The sequence below is a fragment of the Lissotriton vulgaris genome, chromosome 3_1, assembly GCF_964263255.1.
Source record: "Lissotriton vulgaris chromosome 3_1, aLisVul1.2, whole genome shotgun sequence".
Lineage (NCBI taxonomy): Eukaryota > Metazoa > Chordata > Amphibia > Caudata > Salamandridae > Lissotriton > Lissotriton vulgaris.
The window spans coordinates 338,792,755-338,807,892 of record NC_141689.1 but is presented as its reverse complement, the minus strand read 5'-3'; the positions used below and the strand labels follow the sequence as shown (position 1 = coordinate 338,807,892).

The following is a 15,138-nucleotide window of genomic DNA, read 5'->3' as shown; positions in this document are numbered from 1 at the left end:
GGTGGGAATATCTACATGCGGTCATGCCTCAGATGTTGGGTTACGCTGCTATATGCTAGTGCAAGGGCATTGGTGCGTTCGGGCAAATACATCTCTGACCCAATCAAGATTGGGCAGGGGATATAGCAGGGTTGCCCCCTCTCTCCAATGCAATTTGCACTATCAATCGAACCATTGCTTGTCTGTTGCACTTAATGTGCTGGGATGAGTGGATTACATTGCAGTAGGGTGTTCACCCCTGTTCACTATATGCGGATGACATGTTGATCTTTTTGCAGAGTGCCCTAACGGGCATCCCATGAAGCATCCAGCTGTTTGAGTTCAGATAAGTGTCTGGCCTTCACAAAAACTGTTAAAAATCCTGTGCCTTCCCTATCTTGGCTAACTTCACGAGACACTAGACCTTGTGCAGACCCTTGTATTCCATTGGGAGCCCCGGTCACTGATGTACTTTGGGATAAGAGTATATGACACCGATGGGGCTACCCGAGAAGGCAACCTCAGGCGGGTGCTGCGGGGCCTTTAGGGCAGTGTGGCATTTTGCCACATGCTGCAGCTCCCTGTTATGGACCGCAATGTGTTGACCAAAATGATGATCCTACTTAGGGGGCTTTCTTTTTTTGTGAACCTCCCAGTTTGGATCCCTGGAGTGTGGAGTCACTACTTTAACACCCAGACCCGGGAACGGATATGAGATGGGCAGTGAAGCAGGTGGCGCTGGGTACGCTACCACAACTGATAACTAGGGGCTGTCTGGGCGGCCCAGATTACGAGCTCTATTACCTGGCGGCACAAGTGAAGTGGGTCACCCTCTGGCTGGCGGAACATAATTTGGCTGAGGTGGGTGAATATGGCGACCAGCACAGGGAGGTCGGGCTGCTGGCTTGATCATGGGAGTCAAGCTTACGTTGCTGCATAAACCGTAGCTCCTCCGGATCGCCCTCAGGTGTTGGAAAGGGATGCACCGCCGTCTGGGGACTACCACTTCGTATGACTCTAGCACCCCCTTAATAGGCCTACTGACGGCTGGGGGAGGGTACTTCACAGCTCGCTGGTTCCGGCCCCGGATACAGGTGGGCATGTAAACATTGGGGGCAGTTGCTCAGAGAGGCACTAACTAGAGCAGTGTGGCAACTTCTGGGCATCCTGGAACCTGAATCCCCAATCAATCACCCTGCTACAACCTTTACTAACTTTAGGTGAGGATCACCATTTGGTGTCTTGGTTCTACAAAACAGCATTGGACATGCAGATAGATAATTTGCTGACCTTGAAGAGCACGAAGGAGGGGATTATTGACAGACCTTTAATTGGGAAGGAATGGGACCAGACCCTGAAGCGTGCACATACTCTCACCCTCAATACTAGAGTTAAGTTTACACAGTGTAACTACCTACATTGCAGGTATCTCACACCCCACAGACTCAATGCCATGCTCCACACTGCGGACCAAAGGTGGTCCAGATGCGCCTTGAATGATGTGGTCTTCCTCCCTATGGTATGGAGTTGCCTTGTCATAAACCGGTTTTGGTTTCTGGTTGCACGCTGGGAAGGTGCCAATTGCATACAGTGGAAATATGTCTGCTGGGGCTGTACGTCCGGAAGCCTGAATAAAAGTAGGTAACAGATTCCTAGACTTAGCATTGAAGGTAGCTTTCAGGGATATTGCCAGACACCGGAAATCCCCAAACGGCCCCCCACATAGCAGGTAGGTGCATTAAAAACCCATTGCAGACCTGTGGGTCGAAGTGCTCAACATGAGACCTAGGAACTACCCTGCTGGTTTGAGCTGCTTTTGCCACCCCGTTCCCCTACCAATGAGAATGGCACTGGGGAAGCAGGATGCAGAGAGGATTAGTAGAGAGTTTGGGGTAAACCTCAATGACCCTCTGCGCCTTGTTGATACCTGCAATAGCGCACAAGCACATGCGCAAAGCTTACTGGACATCTGTCACTGGGCAAGAATTTTCTTTTAGTTATAAGTTCTAGTTCATGTTTTCTCCTCAGGCCTATTCATATAGCAGAGTCATGATGGGTGGGGTATTGTGTGATGCAGCATTGTTGGGTGTCTACATGAAGTGCACACTGCTGGTGAGATATGGGAATGTAAACAATTAAGAATGCTGTTTTGAAGTTTCATTTAGCGATTTCTAATGCGGTCACAATAGACCTACTTCATGAATATTAATGAGGTATGTCGCAATTTGTATTGTATTGTAATTGTATTGTAATTGCATTTATATAGCGCTGACTACCCCTGACGAGGCGTCAAAGCGCTTTTTCGGCGGGTAGCGCGCTACTCTGGGACCCATAGAGGATTAGTGTTGAATTAGTATAGTGAAACATGCAAGTACTTTTTAAGGGGTGGATAGGTTAGTCAGTTATTTGGATTTGGAATGATAGCAGAAGGATAGAGGAGGACAAAGGTTTGTATTTATTTATAACTTGTTGACGCATTCAGGAAGCCTATAAAGGATTAGTGGTGAATTAATATGGCGAAATATGAGGTAATTTCAGTGGTGGATATTAGTCTGTTACTTGGAGTGAGAAGGATAGCGGAGGGATAAAAGGGTAAGAAATATTTGCATTCATATAGCACTTGTTACCCCTGATGGGTGTTGAAGCGCTTTTCTGCCGAGTAGCATGCCACTCCGGAACCCATAAAGGATTAGTGTTGAAAATTAGTATAGTATAAATATGAAGTAATTTTAGTAGTAGATATGTTATTCAGTTATTTGGGCAGTATATTAGTGTAGTTGAATATGGAATTTGAGAAGTGAACATGTTAATCTGTTAATTTTGATTGAAAAGGATAGTGGCGGGATAAAAGGAGTTTTGGAGGGGAGGAGTCAGAGGGGAGAGTTTAGAAAGGTTTGTTTTAGCGGATCGGTGTAGTAAAAGAGTGTCAGATGATGCAAGGAGCAGGAGATAGTCTAGAAAGGGTTATTTTGGCAATCATAGTAGTGGTATGGGGTTTGGGATAAATGAGAGAGTGGATGTGGAGGATATATTGATAGATGTATAGGATGAGAGATAGGGTAGTGCATTGGAAGGAGTAGTAGAAAGAAGTTTGAGATGAGTCAGAAGGTTGGGCAAGAAGATGTATTGAGCGAAGTATAGGCTGAGAGATAGGCTAGTGCATTGGAAATGCTAAATTAGAAGAAAGTGATAAATATATAGATCCATAAGTACATTGAAAGTATATAGATACATAAAGGAAGTAAGTATATTTAGATTAAATATATTGATAGAGCACAGGATGAGAAATAAGGTTTGTGAACACAAAAATGGTGGCTGTGGTGCACTGTTTTAACACACAGGTCTTAGCACAGAGCAAAGGAGAAATTTGGAGGGAAAACAGATTTGTCACCAAGGAATGAGAGGGCCAAACTACACAGGTTGGACTGCAAATCCCACATTTCAACACGTTAAATGCAAGCAATCATGGGCGGGGAAAACCACAAGTTTAAAACACAAAACAGGTGATAACAGATGCAATCACAGGCAGGTCAAAACTGCAATTTTAAACTGTAACAACCACATGCAAAGACAGTAATCACAGAAAATGAAAATCGTTTTTTAAACAACTTTTGTTTTAGGAAGAGACAGCACTAGTATGTCTCCTTACCCCTTCCTGGACTCTGCTCACTGCAATCTGGGGCACAGGTAGGCTTAGAGAGGGGAGGCGGCCCCCTTGGGAGGTGACCAGCGCCGGCCAAGAAGGATAGTGGCCAGAGACATTTTGAAAGTCCAACAGGGGCCCGGAGGGTGACTTTCTCAAGCGGCATCCCCAGGGAGGTGCTGGCCCCGGGGGTGCAGAGCGAGCATGGCCGCAGACCCATCAGTGCTTAGTGAGATTGCCATAACAGGCCGGGCATGCAAAGACTAAAGCAGGAATAGGCCTGGGCACAGTTTAAGGCAAGGGCGCCCCGGTGGAGGAAAGTTCTGGACTGGGCGGCAGCCGGGGACGGGCAGACGGCCGTCTGCGTCACCCGCGGGCCGGCACCCTACAATAGAACGGAGGGATTTTAATAAAGTAAACTTTTTGTTTTTGAAATGCAGCGGAATGCTTTTAAAAAAAATACAACGAAACGTTGTTTAAGTTTATTTTTTGAAGAGTAGGTAGAGGTCTCTTGCTCTTAAAAAATATTTATTTCAACATACACAAAAGGAAAGGGGACTCCGTTCCATTTGTGAAAGGTTCCCACTACGCTTCAGGTGTTGGTAGAAAAGAAATGTTTTTTCGACGATAATTCGGTCACAAAACATTCATACATAGCACTGCAATTCGGTCTTTGGAAGGGACGCCTTAACCACGCCCCTTCCAAACACTGTGTAAACACAAGTTGGCGTTCTGTAACATGTTACTGAATCACAGGTTGTGCTCTGTATATATTGAAAAGCATTTTTGGTGTCAGTAACAGGGCGATTCTGTGAATTGGGCCGTTTCTGACAGCAACAATGCTTTTGTGCATCTGGTTTTGAATGCTTTTTTAAAATTAAATCTGCATGTGTGAGGCAAAGTTCTCAAACTTTTCGGAAAATCGAAATACTTTGACATGCCCACAAGATCATCACATTTTGCCCTATTTCTCCAAAACAACTGAAAAGATTTTCACGGACCAAAAAATGGCACCGAATGACTGAAAAGCTATTATGTCATGACAATTTCGGTCATGTTATGCAAGGAGAAGAATCTTCTTTGAGAAATCTAATTACATTGGTGAGTGAAAAACTATTTTGGGACAAGCTTCTGTGCACCTTTTAAACCTTTGTCTGATCTACCTTCCGTTTTGGCAGTGTCTTTGATATCCTACGGTTCACCAAGATTAGTTAAATGGTGCCGAAGTTAATAAAGGTACAAAAATCGCTTTTCCTATTGAGTGAGTTATCAACCTTAATTACAGAGGCACTAGTCCTCTGTAGTATAAATAAATAGATATCTCTAGAGAGATATCAGTCCCAAGTAAATTCAACTTAATAGACGTTTGGACGACTTTAGAACAAGTTAAAAAAAAAAGGGAAAAAGAAAGAAAAGACAGGCTAAGGAGATGTTCACGTTTGTACGCACCCACTCTCTTTCCACTTAAGTATTCACGTTTCTTTTTGTGTCCAAATTTTGAATGCAGTATATTTCATTCTATTTATGTTGTCTTTACTTCTAGATCAGAGCAAAATGCGTCCTTCTTCCATTGAGTCAGCTTCCCGAATCATTGCTAAATTATTCACGCACCAATTCAACCTTTAAGCCAGGACCTAGTGGAGACAAACTTGATGATGTGTCCTGTAAAATAATTGGTTTGTAACTTTAATCTGTCATTCTTTTGCCTTTTGCGAACACACTAGGGTTGTTTTCAAGTCCTACACCTATTTTTATTAGAAGCAAGTTCTCTAGATTAACCGTTATTCTGAGAGGGTCGTCAATGGGAGGTGAAATAGTCTTAATAGTGGGGAATTTCCTTAACAATAGAGAATGTGTCAACACAAAAAATTAGTACAACACAATATGCAAAAGTTATTCTTTCTTTGTTGTTACACTAATGATATATTTTAGGAAAAGGGGCACTTTTAGAGCTACTGAAATTAATTTTGCGGAATATCAAAGTAAATCTATTTCTTTGGTGCATGACCTAGCAAATTGATTAGTGCTGTTGTGACAGGTCATTACTTTTTTTTAGTATATTACATTATTTTGACTATATATGTATGTAGTTTGTTTTTAATTTGATATTTCAAGAGGATCATTGCAGTGCAATTATCTCTTCTAGGTTCCTTCAGAGAGCTGTGTGCATTGTGTTGGATGCTTCACGTCCGTGAAAAATTGTCTGATGGTTGTAGACGTTACCAAAGTGCACGGGACAGTATGGAAAAGCAGCAGGTATTTAGTCAACAAACCTATACCTCTACATAAAACTGCACACGTGATCTATTCCAATGCATGTAAACCATTATGCTAATGAAATTGAGGCTACACATGCTGCGGTATGGCTTCTTCTTTCTGTCTGTCACTTCACATGTTGTGATTAGATGCTAATAGCTACTAATATTTTTCTCCATGAATTCAACAAACATACTGAGTTTATTTACGAGTTTCTATGTGCATCCTTGAGTTGAGCATAAGTTGTGAAGGCTGCGTACTCACACTGTGAGAGGACACTTTCATGTATTTCCAATGGTGTGTTTTTTAATCCTTTGACACATATTTTTGCATCTTTGAAATGTCGCTATGTATGTTTAGAGAAGGATGCACATTTTCATTGCCAGTCAGAGAGTAGCTAAGGAAAGTATATTGTCAGTGTCCGTGGAGCTGACTTATCAACAGTTCTCGTTCACCAACTTTTATATTCCCTTTTGGCACCATTATTTTCTTCTCATTCAGTTTATACTTAAAATCGTTTTTATCGCTTTTTATTTTTAACAAAACAAGAGAATCCTTGATAAAAAAAGGGCAGCACAAGTTCATATACAGTCTGCACATTCCAGCTCTCATTTTCGTTATTGTTGTCTTACATCATATTAATGAATAGCTATTGGTTTCCCTTCCATACTTCAGAGTCAGGCTCTGACAGTTAAAATGCCACTTTTTGGGTTCCAATGCCAATCCATTCCTTTACTCTTAAGAAAAACCATGAAAATTCTCCAAGACTCCCAAATCTTTGGAGATTTTTTAGGCATCCTGTCTCATCATACTCAGATCTCCACTGCCATAGACCAAACCATATTTGAACACCATTGGTTCAATTTAATTACCACAGTGCCCCATAGATTTGCTATACTTCTCGCCACAATATTGAGGCCTCTGATCTCCGCCTCTCCCATGTGGCCTCCCCAGCCCAGGAGGGACGCGTCCGTCACAACTACGTGCTCCGGGTGAGGTAGGGAAAGGGATCTGCCATTGACCCATTCGCAGTCCGTGAGCCACCACTGCAGTTGTCTTGCAGTGCCCTCCGAGATCAAGACATGATCGGACAAGTTGCCCTGATGCTGGGCCCACTGAAACTTCAGGTCCCACTGCAGAGCCCGCATCCGCGACCGGGCGTGATGCACCAGAAGGATGCAGGAGGCCATCAGCCCCAGAAGCCGCAGCGTCAACCTGACCGAGACTCGGGATAAAGGCTTAAAGAGTGGAATCAGAGCTTGTATATCCTGAACCCGATGTTCGGGTGGGTAAACCCGAAACTGCGCCGAGTCGAGAACCGCTCCGATGAAGAGGAGCTTCTGAGAGGGACACAGGTGCAACTTCGGCACGTTGATGGAGAACTCCAGCAAGTGCAGGAGGTCGGCCGTAGTCTGGAGGTGGCTGACAACTGTCTGGGGCGAGCCCGCCTTCAACAACCAGTCGTCGAGGTTGGGGAAGACTGACACCCCTAACCTGCGCAGATGAGCTGCGACCACCGCCATCACCTTTGTGAACACCCGTGGGGCGCTGGTAAGGCCGAAGGGGAGCACGGTAAACTGAAAGTGCTCGTGGCCTACCGTGAACCGCAGGTAACGCCGGTGGGCCGGCAGGACGGGGATGTGAAAATAAGTGTCCTGCAATTCCAACGCTACCAGCCCGTCTCCAGGGTCCAGGGCAGCTAAGACCTGAGCCAAAGTCAGCATGGGCGGCGTCTAAGTACTCCGACAACGTCATTCCGGCGCTAACGACGCCGACGACAGACGCAGAGCTGCAAACGACGCCTACCGAAGCGCAGGGGTATTGCTTGTAGGAAGGTGGATATCTGACTATGGTTGCCCCCAACTTTTTGCCTGGTGTTTTGCTGGTTTTCGACTTAGTTGGCCTGGGATCCTGCTATTCAGGACCCCAGGCTTCCTGCTCTCTCTGTACAATGGACTCCATGTACCTTAGGTGCATATCTAATTGGATACTGAGTCACCTTATCAGCCCCTGTACAGTGTACCTTAGGGACCCTAGGCATAGGTGCACCCAGGGCCTACCAGGGGCTGCAGCATGTATTATGCCACCCTTGGCTGGCCATCCAAATCTGACACAACTGGCTGATCAATCGGCTGGGGCAAGGTGGTGTAATCACCCTTTGCTTTAGGTATAGTATCCCTATATCTAACCCTAAAATGAACACATATATTCCTATCAGTCACTCCTATGGCAGGCCTTATCAATCCTGAAGGCAGAGTGCTTGGAATAATGTGAGATGGTGCTCGGGCATGAGCTGAGCCCGTTTGCAGCTTGCGGAACCAAGTCCTAATAGATGTTCCATGATAACGCTATACCATATACTCTTAAGTGCATTATGAACCTCGCGGTCAAATGCTAACTTTGGCATAGCATTATCAAAACATGTCGAGTAAGGTGTCATACGAATTGGAATACTACCCCCTCGCCAATTCTGGCGACGGGGGTAGCATTCCACCCTTCTAGAGGGACACGACATGTATGTAACTGTGAACCCCGGTTAAAGTTAACTCGAGCCTCAGCATCACAAAATGGATGCTGCCACCACAGACACAAGTCTGACCTCCTGCTGCTGGGAGTCCCTTTGTCCGAGGGAGGCTCGGATAAAGGGTTTCATGCCTTGGGAGGTGCTAGCACCACCCCAGACAGGATTTTGTGTATTAGGTAGGCCAGGGCTGAAAGGAATGAGACATGCCTGGGGCACACAAGGTGTCCTGTGCATACACCGGTCAGAACCAGTTCCTGGGGCACTCCAGCCCCAGAGCTGGCGCAAGACCGGACAAAGGAAAGGGGGTGTGACCACCCCCCTTCCTGGTCCCACCCAGAGGAGGGACCTAGTCGTAGTGCAGCCCCCTTTAGCCGAATAAAGGTAGGAGCTGGTCCCATTCCTAGTTAGATTAATCTTGACAACTTCCACGAAGAAACTCTTGACCTTCGACCTCCTGAATATCAGACGACTGAAGAATCTCCTCTATGGTCAGGGAGTGACCATCCTGCTTTGCGGGCACCATCAAGCTCCTGTGCGGTTTGCTGCAAGTCCTTCCATCCCGGAACCAGACGACCCAGCTCGACGAGATCCGGACCTTCAGACTCCTCTGACCTCAACCCACATCCACAGCACAGCTGGGACCCGTGGGTGCGACGAGCAACTTGGAGACGGCCATCTTGACAAAACCTGCACAGCGCTTCCAGCACGACCGCCGAGGGATCCTCGAGTGAGTGCACCGGAGTCTGAGAAGCCCCACACCGACACAGCTCCTGCACCAAAGACCAGCCCCCCAGCATCCACAAGATCTGCGTGGGGCCCTTTTGCCTGGTTGCTCCTTTTCCTGTTGTCTGGTCACTTGCCGGCTGGCTGGTGACCTCTGAGACGACGACCCGAAGAATCCAACACTGCTAGTCTGGTCCCCCAGACTGGCCCTTGCTTCCTTGTGAACGAGAAGCACCCCGGACCCTCCTGGTCCGCACCAGACGCCATCTTTGTTCCACCGCATGGCTTGCACTTGCCAAGGTCTGTTGACCAGATCGACTATCCAACACCGCCATCGGCAGCAGACTACGTGGGCGAGCTCATGCCTCCAGCCTGGTCGTGAAGAACAGCTCCTGGTCCGCGCAGCTACAGAGAGAAGCGACCCTTCTTCCACCTGAACGCGGCGACAGCATCTGGTTCCCTCCTGGTTCCAGCACCGTCACTGGCTAGTGACCAAGACTCTGTCCCCTTCCCTTTCAGGACTCCTTCTTCTAAGTTCCATCCTTGGAACCACCGGACTCCTCCATCTGGCTGCCTGCCAGCAACTTCTTGTTTCAGGCATCACCGGGATCAACGCAGCAAACTCGACACCACTTCAGCCCTATGCACCCGCAGCCTGTGGGTTAGGTAACTAAAGCTTCTAGGTGCTGAAGTCAGTGTTCACTATCCTAGTGTCCAGGTCTACTGTTGTTTTTCCTCTATCAAGCCGGGTTCGTCCGAAATCCGTACCTTTGCAAACTGTAGCATCCATAGACGTTGGTACGCATCCCGCGTGAGAGTTTCCACTCTGCACGTGAGTCCCGTGGGCCTCCTGCTCCTTACTTACCTAGTTTGTAGCGTAGTCCCAGCGATCCTCCAGCCTCTGGATCTCCTTACAGTCCTTTCCCTTCTCGCATTCCATTGTATTGAATATATGGTTTGTCGTGCCCCTAGGGCACTCGTGTAAAAATTGTGCGAACTCGTATTTCTTTTGTAGTATTGTCATGTGCTTAGCACTCTGACCTCATAAAGAGATCAGAGGTGTATGTTAGTTAATAAATATCTGTTTATTTTCATAACAACCTTTGTGGTGTCCTTTCATGTGGTATTCAAGGGGTTATATGTGGTAAAACAGCTGGCTTCACATGCCAAAAGAGTTTAGCTTAAAGACTGCTCTTGTCCACGCTACTAGGATAGCTGGTCTATAAGGTTGACTTACAACCAATCACCATAAGGGTTGTTTGGACTGATACAAGGTGATCACTAGAACTAGTGAGCTTCATATATCAGGCCAACTTCTCACATTGGTGTGCAGCGGTTGGGATTTGAGCTTGCTGTTGTTTTTACCAAATATAATCTTGAGATATCATTTGAAAGATCACATAAGGTACCATAGGTACATATGACAAGCTTAGAAATACTCTGAGTTCTACTGAACCAGCTGTTGTAGTAGAAAGGGAGTAGCACACCCTGACTACAACTCTTAGCAAGGGATCAGTAGCTAAACACATAGTGTAGGTAGGTGCATCACTTACACCTCACTAGAAAAGCATGTCTACCACAGGAGGGAACACAGAGGCTCCCCTTGTGGTTGATGACCCTCCACAGGTCACTTCCAGATATGCAGTCCTTAGCTTCCAGGAGATGGGACAATTGTGTACCTCCAGGAAACAAAAACAGGGTTCTCACCTACCACTCCTTTTCTGATAGGTCTCTTAGAGACATATGATGCCAGAAGGGCTTCTAACACAGGCCCCTCTAATCCAGATGGGAGCATGCCCCCCTTAGAGGGAACCCTTGGTGATCCCGACCTTAACCTCCATGGAGCAGAAAGTGAAGAGGAGGAAGAGGAGGAGGAATTATCTGGGGATGAGGCAGACAAAGGTCCAGTAGTAGTAAGCAGGCTTACCAGGACCAACTTAAGCATACATGAAAATGGAACTGGGGGACCCCCAGGCCCAGCCTCAGGTAGATTTAACCTTGGGAATAGACGAGTTAGGTCTCACTCCAGGGGCTCTAAAAGATCTATTCACACCCATGTCTCTCAGGCATCTTCTCAGAGAGTGACGACATCCCCTCAGAGAAGAGAGCACGAAGCTAAGATGAGGGAAGTCAATCTGAGGATTGAGAAGGAAGAACTTGCCCTTGCCAAAGAAAGGCTTGCCTTTGCCAGAGAGCAGAAATTGAGTGGGTCAGAACCCACTGGTGGCAGCATTATCCCTAAAGATAAAGACAGGAGTTTTGATACTAGACACCTGAGTAAAATAGTGCCCCCTTTAAACAAGGGGATGACATCCACAAATGGATGACTTCTTTGGAGAGGGCCTGCACTGTCCAGTGCATCCCCCAGAGTCAGTGGGCAGCTATACTGTGGCCCTCCTTTGAAGGCAAAGGTAGAGATAAGCTCCTCACTACTAGAGCTGAGGATGCTAACAATTACCAAGTCCTGAAGAACACACTGATTAATGGGTTTGGCTTAACAACTGAACAGTACAGGTTGCTGTTCAGGGACACCCAGAAAATTCAGTCTCAGGATTGGGCTGACTTTGTTGATTGTGCCACTAAGGCTTTAGAAGGCTGGCTACTGGGAAGTAAGGTTACTGATTACACAGGATCGTGTAATCTAATTATGAGAGAGCAAGTCTTAAATAATTGTCAGAACCAGTTATTACACCAGCACCTGGTAGACTCTGATCTGACCTCTCCACAAGAATTGGGTAAGAGGGCAGACAAATGGGTCAGAACCAGGATTAGGCCTAAGAACCAGGGTGGTGACCAAAAGAAAGAATCAACCAAGCCTCAAGAGAGGGAACCTATTAGCAGAAAATTGCCAATAATTCGACCTGACATCTCGTTAACAGAGAGCCAAGTTCCGCTGACCAAAAAATCAGCTAATGTTCTAAACCCGGCCCGACCCCAATTTTCTATAACAATGGGATCGATTTTAATCTTTAAAAAGGAAAACACTCCAATCAAGGGAGTTAGTAAATGAAAGGGTGGAAGTGAATATCTCTTAAGCATTGCATTACGTCATTTAAAAAACCAATTTAGGATTTTATACCGCACAAATTTGGGAGATTTCGGTACAAACAAAGGGGATGGAATTTGAATTTCTGAACATATCAAATCAAAGAAAAAATTTATAAAACAACTAGTTGCTGCATTCCCGTTCTTAAATCTCTCTAAATACTGTGCAAAATAAGCATAGTAATAATCTTTTAAATTTGGAAAGGAAAGACCGCCATAGTTCCTATTCTAATTTAATTTATCCTACGTTGGTGCAACTAGATCCCGGTACCATTTCGAATTATACTTCTACTATTGTTTTCGATCTTTTTGTTAATAACTTGGAGAAGAAACCCGGAGCATGGAAACAGTGTCTGAGTCAAAGTCAGGAGGTAGAGCTGACTGCTAAAGCTATCCGTAAATGGTATTGTCACCGGCAATATTCTGAAAACCATTAATCAGTTTAATTTCTGTGTACTGCGTGGCGCCAATTGGCGCAGGATGTTGTATTTTAGCAAGTGGCTATTATATCGTACACCAGTAATAATTGCTAAAATGTATAACAATGCATCTGCTTTCTGTTTTAGACATTGCAATTGCGAACAAGCCAATTGGTCACACATTATAGTGTTTTGTCCTAAAATTAAGCATTTCTGGGAAGAAATTATTGGTTTTTTAAAAACTTGTTGTAAGTTATCAGTCCCATGTAATGCAATAATGTTATTATTCGGTTATGATCCTGATTGTACATTTTCAAGTCACCTGGCAAAATTGATCTATATTATAATGGCCGCGGCTAGATCTTTACTATTGTAGAATTGGCTTTCAACCTGTATCCCGACGCTGCAGGAATGGCTGGAAAAAATGAAAAGGGTTAGGAAAAGTGAATTGTTATATGCTCAAAGAGTGGGGGGTATTAGAAAATTCGATCAAATATGGGGATGCTATTTTGAGTAAATTGGTTAGACATTATGTTAAGTTGAAACCAAATGTAATTTTTACCTTGCTGTGATTTTCCGTGTTTTTTTTTTTTTTGATCTATGCTGCATAAAACCTGAATACAACTTCAATAAAAAGAATTATAAAAAAAAAAAAAGCCTCAAGAGAGGGGTTGGAATAAATCTTCAGATCAAACCACATCAGGGCCCCAAAAATCCTCAAATCCTCTGAAAAGGGTGGGTCCCATAATCCTTCCAATACCCAAAAGAAACCTTATTGCCATACCTGCAAACAGGTAGGCCATTGGAAAACTGACAGCAGTTGCCCAAGGGCCAACAACAATAAGGAAAACATACCCACAAGTAACACTTCCAAGCCTCCTGTTACTACTAGTAGTAATCCCCCAGGTGGTGGGAGTGCCCCCAAGAATTTGGGTGCATTTACTTTGGGAGTTCCTGGGGACTGGCCTAACCAGGTCCCCTGACTTAGATACTCTTGTCTGTGAGACTGGCATGGGGTTTGCCAACTTCACAGCTTGTCCCAACACTTTGGACAAGTACAGACAGGAGCCCCTCATTAATGGTACAAAAGTTGAGGCCTATAGAGATACAGGGGCTAGCATCACCATGGTGACTGAGTGCCTAGTCCCCTCAAGGCAACTTTTACCTGGGGCCACATACCAGGTGACCAACATTGATGGAGTACAGAGAGATCATCCCATAGCAGTGGTCAATCTCATCTGGGGAGGTGTCACTGGCCCGGCCCCAAGAGAGTGGCAGTGTCATCAAACTTGCCTGTAGATTGTCTACTAGGGAATGATTTAGAGATCTCAGCCTGGGCTGAGGTAGAGCAAGAAACCCATTTTAAAATGGTAAACCTCCATGGTAAGGTTAGTGGGGCAGTGATAGCCACAGCCCCAGTCCAAGATGTCCTCCCTGAACAGGTCAGGAGGGCTGTGCCAGTCACAGCCCAATCTCAGACAGATTCCTTCCCTGAACAGGTTGGCAAGGCTGTGATGGTAACAGCCCATACCCAAACTGAGTCCCTTCCTGAAAAGGTTGGTGGAGTTGTGATGGCCACAGCTCAAACTCAGACAGATAATCGTGTTGTGAAGCCTGAAACTATGGATCACTCCACTCAGACAGAGAGCATTGAGGAGGAAGAGAAATCTCCCTCCCACCAGACTTTAGGAAAGGATCAGCCTCCTCAGGGAACTGATCTGACCCCTTGTGATGAAACTGCCCCAGAGGTAGTCAGGCCCAGCCTGGCAGAGCCTCTGATGTCAGTGGACCCTTCCAAGGTGGGACCCAGTCTGGAGCAGGTAACCTGCCCCTCTCTACCCTGCCTCAGTCAGCCCAGGACTGTAGAGGTCAGGGAGGCCAGTGGCGACCCCAAAGGGCCCCCTGTCCCAAAGAACTCCCCAATCAGCAGATTAAGGACACTGAAGCTAGCAGACCTAGCCAAGTGAAAATAAAACAGACTCCTGAGGGATCCCCCTTAAATTTAGTTAGGGACCTCCCACAGATGGACACTGTTGGGCACAATAAACACAGAAAGGTAGGGGGAGGGCCTAAGGGATTTTAGAGACCAAGACACAATCCCTAGCTACATGTGAAAAAACAAAAGTGTCAGAGGGTCTAGTAAATCCTATGTGTGGGTCATTAAACTAATAGAACCGTGTCAGATCATCTAACCAAAACTAAAGATAGGGGGGGGCAAATTGGTGGATACCAGTGATCACTTACAGGTTATCCATCAGTCACCACACGGAACCGCCCTTCATCATTTGGCATTCCTGTTGTCCACAATCATTGGTGCGTCACTGGCTCAGACTCAGGGAGGTCAGATGGTATAACCTCCAGAGAGCCAAGTTGCGACCAAATGGTGGTAGAGTGTCACAAACTACCCATCAATTCGTTTGGTGGGTGACTGATTTGCAGTGCAGTGAGAAACGGGTGTGTGAAAAGGTGAGTGAATATAAAATTGGGTGAGTGAGCAAAAATAAGAAAACTTTATTAGATAGTATGCTCGCTCCGCCAACATTAAAAAG

General features: G+C 45.8%; 1 protein-coding gene across 1 annotated transcript in view; it reads left to right on the top strand.

The window, feature by feature from the left end:
- The window catches only part of CPLANE1 (ciliogenesis and planar polarity effector complex subunit 1), a 2,360,818-nt gene that overhangs the window by 880,283 nt on the left and 1,465,397 nt on the right, over window positions 1–15,138 (top strand). The window contains exons 21-22 of the mRNA XM_086960545.1: window positions 5,166–5,298; window positions 5,769–5,878. Coding sequence (XP_086816671.1) covers window positions 5,166–5,298; window positions 5,769–5,878 — 243 coding nt within the window. The remainder of the gene's footprint in view (window positions 1–5,165; window positions 5,299–5,768; window positions 5,879–15,138) is intronic.